General features: G+C 44.6%; 1 protein-coding gene across 11 annotated transcripts in view; it reads left to right on the forward strand.

The window, feature by feature from the left end:
• SPRYD3 (SPRY domain containing 3) overlaps positions 1-16,794 on the forward strand; it is a 44,120-nt gene extending 27,326 nt beyond the window's left edge. For all 11 annotated transcript variants that reach the window (XM_083428283.1, XM_083428288.1, XM_083428292.1 and 8 more), the window contains exons 7-11: positions 1,762-1,911; positions 4,929-4,986; positions 11,226-11,345; positions 12,319-12,473; positions 14,802-16,794. In XM_083428283.1, the coding sequence (XP_083284409.1) occupies positions 1,762-1,911; positions 4,929-4,986; positions 11,226-11,345; positions 12,319-12,473; positions 14,802-14,936 (618 nt within the window). In that variant the 3' untranslated portion in view covers positions 14,937-16,794. The remainder of the gene's footprint in view (positions 1-1,761; positions 1,912-4,928; positions 4,987-11,225; positions 11,346-12,318; positions 12,474-14,801) is intronic.
• The last annotated feature ends 189 nt before the right edge of the window (positions 16,795-16,983 follow it).

Raw genomic sequence — 16,983 nt, forward strand, 5'->3', positions numbered from 1 at the left:
TAGTGGAAAGGGTCAGTAGCCTGTTTTTCCACAGGGCTGTAGGAGCCAGGAAAGATTAGTTCAATATGTGGTTGTGCTTCATGAGGGGTGTCTCTGTGCCTGCACACCCATGCCCTTGGGACTAAGATACTTCATGCAAGTTTGCAGTAGCTGTTGATCACATCATTGCTGCAACTACAGCTATAGAACTCCTAGTAGAACAGTGTTAGCTCGATGATGGAACATTTGGCAGTGTCAATTATACCAGGGGGTGCATGATATCCTGGAATTCAGGGCAACCATATATTTTTTCAGTTCAACTCTTTGTTTCCTTCTCTGCTAAAAATTGAAGTGGTAGGGGAGCACTGGAGGCAACTGAGCACGATCTTCACTGCTCATCTTGCCTCCTTGCCGCTCACTGCACATGCAGAATAAATTATGCAAAATGAGAAGATATGTGAAAAAAGTTCTTCCCTTTTAGCACTTGTAGCACTTTTGAAACCTGTGCAGAAGACTCTGCTTTGAAAACTGGTGTACGAAAGTTTGAAATGTACCTGGCAGACAAGGTTTGGGTAGAAAAAGAGGGGAGAAGAAGGTCTTGTTTATTAAAATATGGTTTGCTTTTACTGTATCTGTATATGTTAAATAACAATGTTAGTTCTCTAGCTCAATATGCTAAAATAAGGAATGCGTAATGATTTATTTTCCTTACGTTATCTAATTTCACAATTTTGCTGCTCATGGCATTGCTTCCTTATGGTATATCTTTGTTTTCAAAATGATTCCATCCATCCTTGATTTTTTTCCACCTGTAATGCCAGATTCAGGATGGGGTATTGCTGGATTTCCAGATTTATGAACAATGGAATATCTTTGTGGCTATAAACATAATTGTATGTTTTCTGTATTAAAAACATTTCAGTGTTTTTCTTTAATGTTGATTTCCTAAAGTACTGAAATACCTTGAATACTGGAGACTTGCAAAATAAGATGAGGATGTTTGCCAACTGCATGTCTTGGACTCCCACTTTATTTATTTATTGTTTGTTTGTTTGTTTGTTTGTTTGTACTGATAGCCCACTCTTCAGCAGGGCAGTACCACAATTAAAACAGCTACAATGTAGAATTAAAATCCATTTGTTATTCACATGTTTAAAATTTGAGGAGGAAAAAAGGCTGCCTCATCTGGATATATTTCAACTTGTTGAAGAAAAGTGGTCTTGCATGTTTAAGGTGCTTATGCACAGAAGGGGATATACAGTATTTGCAGGGATAGGATTTTCCATATCATGGTTTCACACATTAGTTTGTCTTTAACTGCTTGTACATGTTTTAAAGGCACACCAACTAGCTATCTATCATGCAGCCATTCAACCAGTAACTTGTGCTCCTCATAGCTCTCTCTTCATTGCCGACCAACTTGCATTCCTTTCTCCGTTCTGTGAAATTAGCTTAGCTGAATGACACCCCTTTTGTTACTCTTTTTATGTATCCATGATAATTGTTTGGAAACATGATGCTATATTCAGGATGATTATCATCAGCTGTGAAAATGTGGTTTCTGTTCCCAGAAATGAAAAGTGCAGATTTTCACTGCATTCCCCCACCTTTTTTAAGGCAACATCAGAATCTGCCAAATGATTGGAGTGGAGGGTGCTAACTAACAAGTGGATGGGTATTAACATGCCTTGCTTGTGATCCTCCTGGGAAACAACATTGGGCTTGATGGACTGTCAGGTCTGATCTGGACAGCCGATCATTGTGTTATCCTTTTCTCTGCAGCTCCTGGAGTACGTGGGGAAGGGGAAGAGCATAATTGACGTGGGTCTAGCCCAAGCTCGGCAGCCACTAAGTACCAGGAGTCACTACTTTGAAGTTGAGATCGTAGATCCAGGAGAGAAATGCTACATTGCACTGGGCTTGGCTCGAAAGGTAAAACTGTGGTGGGGGAAAGTGTGCTGTGTTGCGTGCTTCATGAGGGGTGTCTGTGTGCCTGCACACCCATGCCCTTGGGACTAAGATACTTCATGCAAGTTTGCAGTAGCTGGTGATCACATTATTGCTGCAACTACAGCTATAGAACTCCTAGTAGAACAGTGTTAGCTCGATGATGGAACATCTGGCAGTGTCAATTATACCAGGGGGTGCATGATATCCCCTTCAAATAAATTTGAAAATTTGAGCCCCTTCAAATGCACTGCGCAGGATGCCATCTCATTTGGCTGGGGACTGCTTAAGAATGGTGTAGCATGCATGATTACTTGCATGTTCAATGGAAAATTTCCACTTGCACATAGTCTTATGTGAATGAGGTTACAGTATGACACCAGGCTGGAACTAGAAAAATTATTGGTTCTAACATAGTCCCAGGAAAGAGCTCTGCGGTGCCTGGTGCCTTTTGCAAAACAAAGAATGGTTGGAAGCTAGAAAAAAACTGAAGCAGATACCTCACTGGGTGCACTTGAACGCTGGCTTTAACTTGGTCTGTTTGAGGCTTCTTTGTGAGGTGGAATGACACAGCGGCTGTTAGAAATTATGCATGCCATATGGTGTGGTGAGGCGCTCTACATGTTCCAGCTGCCACATAGAAGCCATTTCACACAGTCTTGGTGTCATGGTCATATTGCACAGGTATGGTGCCATTTTCCTGCAAACTCATCTTTGCATAAATGAGGGAAGAGTTAGATCTCTAAGCTAGCCTCCTCCTTTTAAGGACATTCCTCAGTGCAAAAAGCCACATGATATCAAACCAGTGCTTGTGGCGCCCCTGGCAGTTTTGTGTGTTGCCATGGGGCAACCGCTTTGGAGAACCGCAAGGGTCTAGATCATTACTTGGTTCCTCCCAGCCTTGAGGTTCTCTGTCTCTCCATGCTTCTTTCTCCTGCACAACTTCTGCTACAAAGATTTTTCTGAGCCAGGCTCTCTTATTGCTGAATTCCAGATAACAAATTAGAAGCAGGCAGGATTGTTCTTTGGGGCTGGTTTGGCGTCTGTCCCTCTTCCTTTCCTGTCTGATGTGGCCATCTGGTTCTGTTGTTTGCCTCAACACATGGTCTGGATTCACGTGGCTGGGTTGGCCTTCAAGGCCACGCCATTCCATTCCTTCCTCATCTTGCTACAGCGAGCAAGCAAATCCCAGCAGCCATACAAGATCCAAAAAGAAAAAGAAAAGAAAAAATAACTGGATCAACTTCCTTTCACCCTCCCTTGAGTTCCTGTCCCTACAGGAGGACAACTTATCCCCTAAACAATCGATTGATTCTACATCTGGTGTGGGTGTGTTTGTGTGACCACCAGAAGCTGTTTTGTAGGAGACTTGTTTCCAGATCAGCTGGAACCCAGGGACTACCATGTCAAGTCTCTGAGTCTCAACCAATAGGGTGTGATGGCTAAAAAGTAATGTGCAGGACTCATTTGCTTATACAAGTGTTTCCAAACTTCTGTTAGCTAAAGCACTTTCTTTTTTCCTGAATTAAAATTGGAAGCACCTCAGATTTTCACCAGAAAGATTTTGCATTTAGCGCATGAAATAGTAAGAATTACCTGCCTTAGATGAGCCCAATGCATACATTTCTGCATGGCTCACTGATTGTAGGTAATTCTGCCACTTTGGGCATCAGGAGTACAGATGAGGGAGGATCTGCCTACAGTGGTGGTGGGAAGACCAGAGCAGTAAATCACACAAAGACACAATGGGCAGGATCAGGAGTACAGATGAGGGAGGATCTGCCTACAGCGGCAGTGGGAAGACCAGAGCAGTAAATCACACAAAGACACAATGGGCAGCAGCAGCAGCAGCAGCTTTCCTGGATTTTATGAGCTCCAAGGATATGCTTATTTCTCTTGGCACACTGGCACACAGTGTGGCAGTTTCTGTTAAAAAATTAAGGTGTTTCAACATTTAACCAACACACTTGTGTTTTAAAACACACATGTAATGATGTGTATTTGTGCTTCCCATCTTTTTAAGAGATGCTTTTTTGATTGGAGCTGCAAGCACAGCTATTGCAGATGTGGCATAACTCTTGCCTTAGCTGCCTTTATTCCTGTAGAGCTGGAGCTGCTTAAGACATGCTAGGTCTAAGATTAGCATTTGAAATTGCAGAGCACACAAGAAAGTGTACATTTCTTACAAAAGGCATAAAATTAAGGCATGCTGGTCTGCTGTCGTCTGCTTTTGGTAAAATTACTCAGGTGGGTCCCAGGTCAATGAGGGCTTTGAAGGGAGTGCTCTTGTTTTGTACCAACTGAAGCTTTCCAGTGTGATAAGAAACCATGTTAAATGAATGCTAATACTTGTTAAATTAAAGGGCACGGTGTGGTTACATTCGAAGATCTTGCAGCATCTTTTCCTTAGACTCCTTGAACCCTTTCTTAGTCTTTTTCTTGTCCCTTCCAGCCTAGTGAGAGAGGCACTACCTGGTTGTTGAGCTCAGGGAACTCCATAAAGTGTTGCTGAGCTGGAATACTGTGAGTCTTGGCTACTGCAGTAAGGGCTTTTCTTCCTCCTCAGTTTTGTGGCCGTAAAGCTTTGTGGGTCTAATCCCTGTCCATGCTGAGTCAAGGTTCCCCAGAGCATTGGGATGTGCCCCTCTGTGGTACTGAGGTGATCACATCTTGGTGCTGAAGAGAGTAAACAAGATGTTGAAGCTGGGATAGCTCACTTTGTAGAGCATGAGACTCTTAATCTCAAGGTTGTGGGTTCAAGCCCCACATTGGGCAAAAGGGTCCTGCATTGCACTAGATGACCCTCGCGGTCCCTTCCAATTCTATGATTCTATGAACTGTGCAGCTGCGGTGGGAGGGAGGCAGGAATCAAGCACCTTTCAAGTGGAAACCCCTTTTAAAATACAGTATTGACAGCTTGTCATTTTTCTGCTGAAAGAACCTTCAGTGATAAAATTGTAATGCTGCATGATTTGCTCTGCTCTGTTTCTCTCTTGTTCCAGGACTACCCGAAAAACCGGCATCCTGGCTGGAGCAGGGGATCTGTGGCCTACCATGCAGGTGAGTGAAGATCTGCAGCACCAACAAGCAAGCTCAGGGCACAGTGGGAAGAGCAGTTTGGTGGCTAAATAATGTTTCTTGATATACTTTATTTGGTATATTTCCTTCCTCCATTTTCCTGAAAGTAGGAAATTGAACAACTGGAGTCTAAATCAGCAATAATAACAAGTTCAATAAAATTTTATGAATGCAGCATATTTAAAATAGCATCTTGTCTCCTCTCCACATGCCTTCCTCAAAAAGACTTCGCTAGCTATTGATTGATTGAAGGAAGGGCAATTGAGGATTGAGGAAGGCAAAGCTCATGAGTGGGAGAGTTCCAGAGATGTGGAGTCACAACTTCAGAGGCCCTTCTTCTGCACAGCCAGCAAGTGAATCTATGAAAGCGAATATATGAAACCTGCAGATCAAGGTTCTCCCCGATGATCCAGGAGTGTAAAGAGAGTTGTTTTATGAGACTAGGCAAAGCCACAAGGAGATAGGCCCTAAGCAGTTTGGGGATTTTAAAGTGCAACATTTGAGTTGCCACCAGGTTTTGGTGTAATACACATTCTGCATCACACAAGCATGAAAAATAGGAACTGAGCATCTTGGGGATCTTGGCAGCTGCTTTTGAAGGTATCCCTTCAGGATGTGAATATGCTTGAGAATATGTGGATAGTACACTAAGCAGGACAAATCCCAGTTCTGCTGTGACCCATGGGTTACCCATTTCTCTAGCAACTCACATCACTAGGTGGTTGGACAAATGAAGGAAATGTTATCAACCTGTGAGCTTTATGTTTTAGGCAGGATTGTGTACTCTCTGCACTTGTATAGTACCTAGACCCTTTGGCACTTAGAAAATAATAATAGAGAAATAAAGATTATTCCCATTTTATTACAGCCAAAATTCTATGACCAGTATACATTTATCGCAGAGAGTAAAAAAGTACATGCATCTGTATTATATATTCTGCAGACCAGGGCTAGACATTGTATTACATCTGCACTGATCAAACTATGATTAAGGTAGTTCCCCCAACTTTACAGCCTCTTGGTTGCAAAGTGACAAGATGGCCTTAGTGGTCCCTCCATCTAAATGATCTCTTTGAGCAGGACTTAGCTTGGTAGGAGATTTCACTATCATCAGGAATCTTTGCCGGGGTTAACAGGCAATGAGCTATGGTTAAGTGTTATGTTTGCACAGGGTGGTTTCAATGAGAAAATAATTATCTGAAAAAAGAACCTATATGACTCAGAGCAGTGGATTGGATAAACTGTTCATGGGAAGAGGCAAAGAGCTATGTAAACTGCTAAGAGGTTTTTGCAATTAAGCAGTATAGAAATCCTGTTAAATAAATAAATGTGGGAGACTGAAGCTCCATCAATTGGAAAACCTTATCAGATTCCCATTCCCTTCTTCCGTTCCTGTGTGATCTCACCAGGCTGAAGGGCTAGAAACTTAAAAAAAGAAAAGCTGCGATTCCTGTGAATTTGAATTCTTCACTTAGAGTGATTCCTGTTCTTGCAACAGATGGTAGAATGTACATAATTTTGCTTACAATATTGCTAAAGTTCGTCACTATAAAAAGAATACAAGACAGATAAACAATTGGCGCCTCTGGCAACTGTCCACACTTCTTTGAGAAGCCTTCCTCACAATTTGAGATTTGTTGCTATAAACCAAAGTAAAAAGATTGCCTTTTCCTCAGATACAGACTCTATGGCCAGCTGGCTGAGGCAGATTTGCTTCCTATGAGAGCCAGAAGCATCTCAGCTTCTCTAGCCTTGACCATCTGCCACAGATTTGGCCTGTGGTCTCTTCTGTGTATCCTTGAACTGAATGTTTTCTCCTTTTCAATGCACTCTTGATTTCACTCCTCAGTCTAAGTGGTTTCAAGTTGGTGGTGAGAGCTATGAATTTGGGCCCACCAGGGAGCTTCAGCATTCATGCTCAGGCTGCCTTGTGAGGAGTGGCCCATGACTTCATAAGAGTGGAGGAAGAGTTGGGAGGCAAGCATACGAGATAAAATAGCAGTTTGTGTCATGAAGAGTGCTCAATGTGTTTGTACTAAGGTATCTCTAGGCTGGATTAATAAAATCCACTCATCCTTCTGTGTGGTGAAGGGTCTTCTTGGGTCTTCAGCTACTGCAGGACTGGCCAACTTGTGACCCTCCAGATGCCATTGGACTACAGCTTCCATTATTCCTGACCATTGGCCATGCTGGCTGGGGCTGATGGGAGCTGGAGCCTATCAACATCTGTATCTAGTACAATAAACGAGCCCACCAAGAGTATTCAAAGCATATTATTGAGCATGCTTTCTCTATTTTTTCCAGAACAAGATAGGAAAATTATTTGCCTTGAGGATGATCCATGGTTGAAATGCATTGGACATTCATACTAAACAGCTGCTACTTTTTACTGTATTGAGCTTGCCTCCTCCCTCTTCTGATTTTGAGTTTGGTGCTATCCTCAGTACTCTCTTGCCCTGTAACTTCATGACCACCATGAGGCTGTATTGGTATATATGTGAGTGAGCACACCATGCAGGCCACATGTTCAGTGCAGTTCCCTCTTTTGTTGGGATAGGATGGCTTTGGTAAAGGAGCAGTTTGAAACTTTTCTGCTGCCCTGGACTGACTCTTATCTGCAAAGAATAACAGCAATTCAGCTTCAATCCAGCAATTCTGCTTCATTGGATGCTTCTGGGTTCTGCTATTATGAAAGAGGGAGAAAAACTCCCTATATACTTTCTCCACGGAAAGCATAATTTTACCAAGAGGGCCTTCTTGGTAGTGGTACCCACCCTGTGGAACACCCTCCCATCAGATGTAAAGGAGATATGTAACTATACAACCTTTAGAAGACATCTGAAGGCAGCTCTCTACAGGGATGTTTTTAATGTTTTATTATGTTTTTGTATCCCCTGGAAGCTGCCCAGAGTGGCTGGGGCAACCCAGTCAGATGGGTGGGGTACAAATAAAATAACATCATCATCCTCAACAACAAAAACAACAGCACACTTCCATCATTCCCCCCCTCCCCTTACTTGCCTCCCCTCCAAAAAAAATCTATTAAGAAGTGTGTTAGTATACCAGAGCCCATGGACCAGCCCTATACCAAACTCTCTGCCATTTTCCTGATATCCTATATCCTGACTGGCTCGCAGCTTGAATGGCTAAGAAGCCATATACAATCAAACCCTTCTGGTCAGCAGACCAGGAGAGCCACCCACACACCCATTGCTGAACATGCCTTCCTTACCTCCAGTTGCCCTTTCCTTAATCACTTTGCTGGCTGCAGTGCCTTTGGGTTCTGATCTCACCTGGCTTGTTACTTCACGCCTAATTCCTGGTCAGACTTTTGAGATGGATCCCACTGCTGCTACTGAATAACCAGAGCCCTGCTAGGGGAAATAGCTTGCCTAAAATAAACTGGGATCTTGGTATGCTGGGAAGCCCTTTGAACGCAGTTCGAAGAGCGGGAGGGGAAATAGAGATAGATGTGAGTGCAAGATACCTCTCTACAAATTCCTGCTCAGTGTAATGATAACTGAGAATGGCTTAGCAAACACAAAGAGCTTTTGCTCCTCTCCAGTCCTTTTTGCTCTTGCACCGTGCTGCGTTCACAGCGCTGAGTTAGTCTCAGAAAATCCTATGAACTAATACTATCGGTTAAGCTCTCTCTCCACTTTCTATGAGTTGTAGCCTAGAACAAAAATTGACTACATATTGAGCTTAGTAAGGAATGAGTGTAAGTCCGAGTCCCAGTTTGGATGGTGCACTTAAGCCATTATGAACTGATCCATGCATGCGGCAGAATAGGGAGTTAGAATGGACAGTGCCCTATCAGATGGTACGTTGAGGATCATGTTGTTTAAATTCCTCCCCATGTTAAAGCAAACAAAGACCGCTCCCCACAAATAGAAAAGCAGCACTGCACTGTGTGAGCTGGGTTACAGTCCTGATGTACAGTCAAACCTCGGCTCCCAAACGCCTCCGTTTTGGAACATTTTGGCTCCCGAATGCCGAAAACCCCAAAGTAAATGCTCTGGTTTTCAAACGTTTTTTGGAAGCTGAAACATCCAACGTGGCTTCCGCTTGAGTGCAGGAAGCTCTTGGAGCCAATCGGAAGCCGCACCTTGGTTTTCGAACATTTCGGAAGCCGAGTAGGCTTCCAGAACGGATTGCGTTCAACAACTGAGGTTTGACTGTACTAGTTATTGTGGGAGTTTGAGGGAGCATTCAAAATAATATTCCCACCTTCAACCTGAAGTCCTCTGAACCAGTTGCATCTAACACTACGTTATTCTGCGTAGAGAAGGCAGCCTGCATCTCCTTCCGGGAGTGCTTAGACAGCAGCGTTAGAGAGAGAAGGTGCATTCAGCCTCCGCCTCCTCCCCTGTAAGGCCACCCCTCATCCTCCTTTGCCCTGTAGGCGTTTCCCTCTCCAGCCTGCTGTTTTGATTTCCTTGCCTGTGCCTGTTGAGCAGAGGGGGATTCCCTAAAAGGCACTCTTGCTGGCCGGCCTTCATTATTTTAGACACACTCTGGAATGTTTACACAACATTATTCCCAAAGTTTCCTTGGCAACATGGGAAAATATTTACTGCCCTTTTGCTGAACAAACCTCCCTCCTTCAAGGAGACAAAGGACCTTGGCCACATGCCTTTTGCTCCGGGCGCCCGCATCCGCTGCATAGCTGAACTTGGAGAGACAAAGTGAGTGCCAAGGCCTTTCAAGTGGTCTGGGTCCCCCCTTCCCTTCTCCCTTTTGTTCTTGTCTGCCCGGAGGCAGGGAACTGTTTGGACCACCAGGTTCAGAACTTGCCTGTCTTTGATCATGGGTGTCGAATAGTGTGTTTGCCCTCTCTGGCCTGGCAGGGTAGTGTGCCTGATTGAATGAACCAGCTTGTTTGGCCCTGGAGGGACTGCATGGTGAACAGGCATCATGGGAAAGTTTCTTAGCACTTCAAGCCCTGGGGAGGCATACTCAGCCATCATGCCAAATGTGCTTTAGGAGTTGAAACCAGGCTCTTCACAAATCATGATTCATCGCTACCTACCTCAGGGCTGTTACCCTGAGATACTCTCCTGACTTCATGTACAAGGAATCCCAGATTGCTTCCTGGAACCATTTCTCAGTTATGAATGTCATGCTTGGGTTTTTTGATAGTTGAGTCAAGAAAATTCTGATCATGTTAAGAACTGTGTATACTTCTAGCTTGCATCTACCTCTGGTTCATCCTTTGAATGTGTAAAATTCATGAAACATGAAATGAAAAATTGAAAAAACATGAGTTGTGGGGTTGTTGTCTCAAAGGTGACCATGGTTTAAATGAAGTTTCAGCCTTGCTGAAAGGATTTCCCATCTCTGATGACAAACAAGACCCCACATTGCATATCAGCACTTTTCAGTCACCATCCAGTTGCTTGCTTAATGTAGAAATGGTGAACTTTCACCCTGATTCTCTACATCTCACCTTTTGTACTTAGCATCTGACTGTCAGTATCCTTAATGGCATTGGAATAAAACGGCCTAGAAAATTGAGCTGAGCTGAACTTGTATGACTTCTGTGGTGGGTGAAGCTTTCTTAAAACAGCTAATCTAATTGCATGAAAATCTTAAGTGTTTCTCTGATTTTTGGCCATGTTTTGGATACTAATCACAATAAAACCCGGAGGCTGATGTTTCAGGTTCCAGAAAACTGCACTCCCATAGCTATTAGTCCACAGCTCAGCAGAGCTCCCAAGACTTGGGAACAAGAGAGTTATGCAATCCTTGAGCTTGTCTGAGTAAACACTGGGAAGCCTCCAAGTGAATTGAAAGTTAGGCAGAGTCCCTTTATATCAACTCTCATTGTCCCTAACCATGGAACATAGTGGCTGGTGCTGATGGGAGTTGGGAGTCCCATAACTTCTGGAGGGCCACAGGTTGCTCACCCGTGTGTGTGTGTGTGTGTGTGTAAGTATAGACATGCTCTCTTTCTCTTTCTCTTTCATTCATACAAATATGCTCTCTCTGTAACACCCCCCTCCAAGCTCAAGCGGTGAGGTATGGCTTGGCTGGACAGTGTGGCTTAGGGGATACCTGTGGCATCTCCACCTGAGCTTTTGAGACATCAGCATTTTGCTTTGCTGGTATTGTGGGGGCAGGCAGGAATACCCAGAAGTCTCATGTGCTGGTTGAGGTCAGCATTTTCTTTCAGATTTGTTCCTAGACTGCATCAATGGTGCATCTTTTCTCTTTTGCAGATGATGGCAAGATCTTTCATGGGAGTGGAGTGGGCGACCCCTTTGGGCCTCGCTGTTACAAGGGAGACATTATGGGCTGTGGGATCATGTTCCCACGTGACTACATCCTTGACAGCGAAGGTGAGTGTCTAGAGCTTGGTGAATCATGATACTAAGTAAAGCAAGCAATAAATACATCACAGTGGATGGCTCTGAGTCATAACATGCTTGTGTGAACAGAGCTTGATTTGCATTGGCAAGTTACTGCAGACAACTTTTCGGAGACATCTGAAGGCAGCCCCGTATCAGGAAGTTTTAATGTTTGATGTTTTATTATGTTTTTGTAAGTGTTGGAAGCTGCCCAGAGGGGCTTGGACAACCCAGCCAGATGGGTGGGGTATAATAATAATAATAATAATAATAATAATAATAATAATAATAATGTTAGGACTAATCTATTTTCTCTAGTACATTGGGTAATACCACCCTGACAAATAGATCCACAGGACGTGTTAGCAAGCTGAAATCTTAGCATGTTTATATTGGTCATCTATGGTCTAAACTTGTGTGTGTGCATGCATGTGTGTGTGTGCAGATTGGGGTGGTGGGTTTTTTAAAACCTAACTTCCGTAAAGACTCACTTTTTGGCTACTTAGAGGCAATTTTTAGTTCCACTGGTGGCAAGGCAGCTGGCTCATTTACAAGCCTGGATTAAACTGGCATGGTGGCATTGTGATAACGTATCTTCATACTTTCCTCACCTGGTCCTTCTACTGTGCAAGGTGACCAATGTTGCCATGTTCCTGAAGTTACTCATCTGTTGGCCTCACTTTACCCTCTTCCCTGATGATTCTGATGGCCTAGTGTTCCTGCCACCCTCTTCTCTAGAAGCAAGAGCTCTAAAGGTTCTTCTTTGCCAGAGGAGTGCTAGACAGAGAACAGGGTAGGGAAGCTGTGCTTACCATTAAAGGGTTTGAGGGAGGAAGCTTGCTTAGTGACTGTAGATCTGAGCCAGAGGCAGTTTTGCCTACCCTTGGAATGATTTTCCTGTCGTGGTTGACTGGAGTGCATGAATTCATGGCAAGAATTATATAGGGGTGTGGGTGCCCTACAGGTGACAGTGATGACAGCTGTGACACGGTGGCTATCCGGGCCAAACCGCGAGGCGTGAGGAATGTCCTTTACTTGCACCAGGAAGCTGAGGAGGAGGAGGAGGAGGAAGAGGATGGAGAAGACATGGAGCAAGAACATGAAGGCAAGAAAGTGGTGGTAAGTGCCAGCAAGAGTTACTGATAAGACTAACTTCTTTCTGTCAAGATCAAATGGAATTAAAACACATCATTTAGAAGAGTGGAATTGTCCCTTTCCTAAATCAGGAAGTGCTTGAGAAAGTAGAATGGCTTCTATTTGGAAGCAAGAAACAGAGCAGCCTAAGTTCCCTTAGGAAATGCATGCATCAGGTTGATTGGTTGAGCTCTACCCTTGCAACAGCCTTCCCCTACAGGGCACCCTCAAGATGTTTTGAACTTTACCTCCCATTAGCTCCAGGCAGCACAGTGAGTGTTCAGGAATGATGGGGCTTGTCCTCCAGTAAGAGTTGGAAGGCACTGCGTTGGGGAAGGCTACCTTGCAACTTGCACATTACCAATGTTCATTACTCTTCTGGTTGTACCCCTTCCCCCTGGGAAGGTGACTTGAATAATTCTGGTGGCAGAATGTAGGTTCCCTTAGCATGTAATTCTGACTTTTATTTTCCGCATATTAGTGGTTCCGCAAGTAGCTTCCACTATTGAGCAGGTAATACAAGAGTTTTGGAAGATACTTGATCACAAATAGGGCTGTGAGTATCGGTATCTCACTTTAACATTTAACACCTGCAGCTCTTGGCTTCCATTTGTTTTCTTTTTCAAAATGGTTTCTAGTCCTTAATGGCTGCAAACATAAATATGTGGCAATAACTTTTGAAATTCTAAAATATAAAGCAGGGAGGAAAGAATAAGCACACTTTTCAATGATCTGGGCATTTCTTCTCATTACTTGCTTCTCATAATGTGTAGCTAGAGAAAAACTACTTGCATTGAGCAAATTTCTTCAGGCCACAGAATCTCATTTTAGAGTTGGGAGCTTTTTCTTTTAGCTCCCCCCCCCCCTCAGGTTTCTGAGGTACCAGAAGGTCTAACTTTGCAGCCATGGAGGCTAGAATATTTTATTCCTTATAGTATAATGAAATGTCTCCCAGGATGCTAAATTCTGTGCTCCCTGACACAGTTCTGGAGGATCTAGTAGCTTCCTTTCCCTGGACAGTTCAGTGCAAAATGTGGGATCCTGCCCCCGAACGTGGTGTTGAGAGGAATATTGTTGGCTGCACTTCATAGTTAATCACATGGTTATTGTCATCTTAGTCCACAGTCAGAAGACAGGGTCCTACCAGGCAGGAGCTCAGCCACTTATGTTGGCACCTGTTTCATACATCTACCAGTGTTGTCAAGGGATAGTTTACAGGCCTCTGTAGAGCAGCTAGCTTGCTGTCAGCCCCTCAGGAGTTTCTGTGGTTCTGTTCCCAGTATATACTAGGGAAGAGAAAAAGTCATGCTCCCGTTGCTCTATGATTATCATCTTGTCCGTCATCACTTGGTCTGGTTTATGCTAGTTTTCTCATTGTGTTTAAGGTTCCCCTGGTGGCTGCTATTAGCAATGCTCCAGGGTGGCTTTACTCCCAGATTTGGGGTCACAAAGAACTTGAGATCCCAGCGTTGTGCCAATATTTGAGTTCCCATTGCTGACATGCACTGCTGATAATGTTGGTTTGTCAGTGTCTAGAGCAAGATGGGAACAGTGAATTAGGTAATAAGCAATGCCATGTGATAATATCTCTTTATAGATTGTATTACTTCAGACTGAGGGTGGGGAGGGGGTGTCAATTTCTGGATGTTCCCTGATTTTTTTTGGACAGGGGGAACAGAACTCTGAGCACATACAAATCTAGCAAATCAGCTAATGCTTGAGTTATTAGCACATTTCCTCTAGCTGTGTATGTGGAAGGAGACCTTTCTAAACCTGAACATTCAAATGCTTAATCTTCCCACCTGCAGCCTGAAGTGGTGCAGTCCAGGAAGATACATATCAGGTTAAGGTAGCTGTTCATGCATTTTGTCTCAGAGATTCCTTTATGCACAAGCTGGGCTTCTACTTGCCAAGAACTGGTTCCTTGCCTTATGGGAAACCCTGGATTACAAATAGCTATTAGTAGATTTGGGCGGGGCACTGGACTTTGCTTTTGCTCTGACCGCCTGGAAGCTTGAATAGAGCTGGATAAGAGACTTTAGTTGACTGTCTTAGGTTGTCACCTATAGTCTTTAATTATTATTATTTTTAAAGCAGATTTTTATATTGACTTTCTTAGTCAACTGAGTTTGTAGAGGCTGATCTAATTTTGTGCATTGTTCTTAAGCACATAACAAATCAGTCTGCCTTTTGGAAATTTCATCCAGAGCCTGGTTATGCAGAAGGAGAGTCAACTGCAGAGCTAAACTGCACTGATCTGATCTGAAGTCTTGTGTTTCTTTTCTCTCTCTTCCCACCCCTTTCCCCTCCCAGGTGTTCTTCACGCGCAATGGGAAGATTATTGGCAAGAAAGATGCTGTGGTGCCATCTGGGGGCTTTTATCCCACTATTGGGATGCTGAGCAGTGGAGAGAAGGTCAAGGTCGATCTGCACCCACTCAGCGGCTGAGAGTGAAGGGGTGTGGGGAGCCTCTCTCTTTCCTGCTGCCATTCCTTGGACTGGCCTGTTGTTCAGGCTGTTCTCAATTGGACTTGCAGCCTCTGCCTCCAGGGGCAGCATTTTGTCTGTGGGGCCATATAGATCATATAGATATCTGTCTAGCCAACACCACCTGAGCCCACCTATCTTGGTCTCTCCCCCCCCCCCCAAAAAAAAAAATCTGTATGTGATTTCAGATACTTTTGGGCTCCTTGTACCATTGCTGGATGCTGGATCAATCCTGAGGCTGTTGTTCCCAAGCAGGTCTGGGATTAATTACTGGGACAGTGTCCCACGCTCTTCCCAATCACAATGTTCCGAGTCTGTGTGGCTCTCGCTTCTCAGCTTTTGAAAGGGAGGCTGGGATATGACCTGGCCTCGTTGCACTCTGAATGCAAAGGGCCCCGTTTTGCGATGGAACAGCACAGCGGCTCTTTACCACTCCTGTGCACCACATTGCACCAGGCATTTGTTGCCCCTCCCCAGCTGCAGGCCAGCCCCACAACATCTTGCCTTTCTGGTTTCCCTGCAAATCCCTTTGCCACTTTTCAATGTACACTTGCTCCTCCAGTTGAAACGCAGCTTGAGAGGAGCCCATACATATTTTGAGGATTGCATGAGGGAATGTTATACAGATGGGGAAAATCTTTCTTTGACTGTATTTCCGTGTGTGTTGTGTGCACCTTCCTGTCACATCACTTGTTTAAAGGAGGTGGCCTTCCGTCGATGCTGAACTCCCTTCCTGCTATTGTGCTAGCATGCCTTCTTCCTAGTGCCAGTCTGGAGGCGTGTTGTGAGGGCACCCTGCCTTCTTCCTAGCTCCCTTTCCTGAGCCATTGAGATCCCTCAAAAAATTGATGCTGGACCCTGGAAGGGTGGTGCTTGTCCTGGGTGCAATGCTGCTGCAAACCTGTACTGCTGCTACTGCCATTTTGTAAGTGGGAGTGGGAGCAAGCAGAGACATGGGGCGTGAAATGTGCCCTGCAGTTTGATTGTAAAGCGTTTTCTCTTCCTCCTCCAAGTTAATGAGGGCTGGCCCTTGATGTGTAGGCCTGCCCTTGTCTTCCTTTGCGCTCTAGGTCTCTTGTCCTCTGCGTTGTGCTTGCTGTCTTGTAACCTTACCTGTTTTGGCTCTGAGGTTATTCAAAGGCTCTTCAGAACTGTAAGAATCTGTCACGATGTCACTTGTGTAGGTGTGGCTAATCTATGGCAGGAGATCCTTGATCCTTGGGGGCGGTAGGCAGGGGAAGGACGGGCCACTACACTAGCCCCTCTGGCCCTATTGCTGCTATTAGTTTTCTCAGAAGCTGGTGGTCCTGCAAATAGTTGCACTGGCTCCCTCTTGTGGTCCAGTTACCTGGCTTTGTTGCAATTGTACTGTTTTTTAATAGGTGGGTTGGGAACATAAGCATCCCTTTGTGGTTCGTTCTTGCTTGAATGTTGATGTTGTGCCAGCAACCACCCCAGACTCTTTGGAAATGTGACAGCACCTCCATCTTCAACCTTAATCCATGCTGCTGCTGCCACTGGTGGCTGCTTCCTATCACCAAAATAACCTAATACTTGAGTGGGATGCCAGTGTGTGAGTGTGTGTGAGAGAGAGATCAGCAGGCTTTGCTGTTGCAATCCGTGGAGAGAGCCAAAATACTGTCACCCTGCACCCTGTTGTGCAGCCTGCTCTTGGGCTGTGTAAGCTGACGGTTGTCTGGTCTGAACAGAACCTCCTCCTCTCCAGCTCTGCATGGCACCGGTTCCTGCTGCATCGCTGTAGAAAGAATCTTTATACATCCAATAAAGTTGAAATGTCCATATTTATCCAGCACTGGAATAGGCTTCTGTGTCATTTTTATAATGCTTCACTACATCCTAGCCCCATTCTCCATTGTTTGGACCTTATATCTTCACAGTGCCCTCACTGGTTGCACTAGCTGGCCCTTGGGGCCCTTCAAAGTCTACGATATTGTGATTTTAAGTGTGCGCTGCATGTGGAAGTGGCCTTCTCCCCGCCCAACAGTGG

This window comes from Podarcis tiliguerta (genome assembly GCF_965153285.1).
Source record: "Podarcis tiliguerta genome assembly, chromosome: 2".
NCBI lineage: Eukaryota > Metazoa > Chordata > Lepidosauria > Squamata > Lacertidae > Podarcis > Podarcis tiliguerta.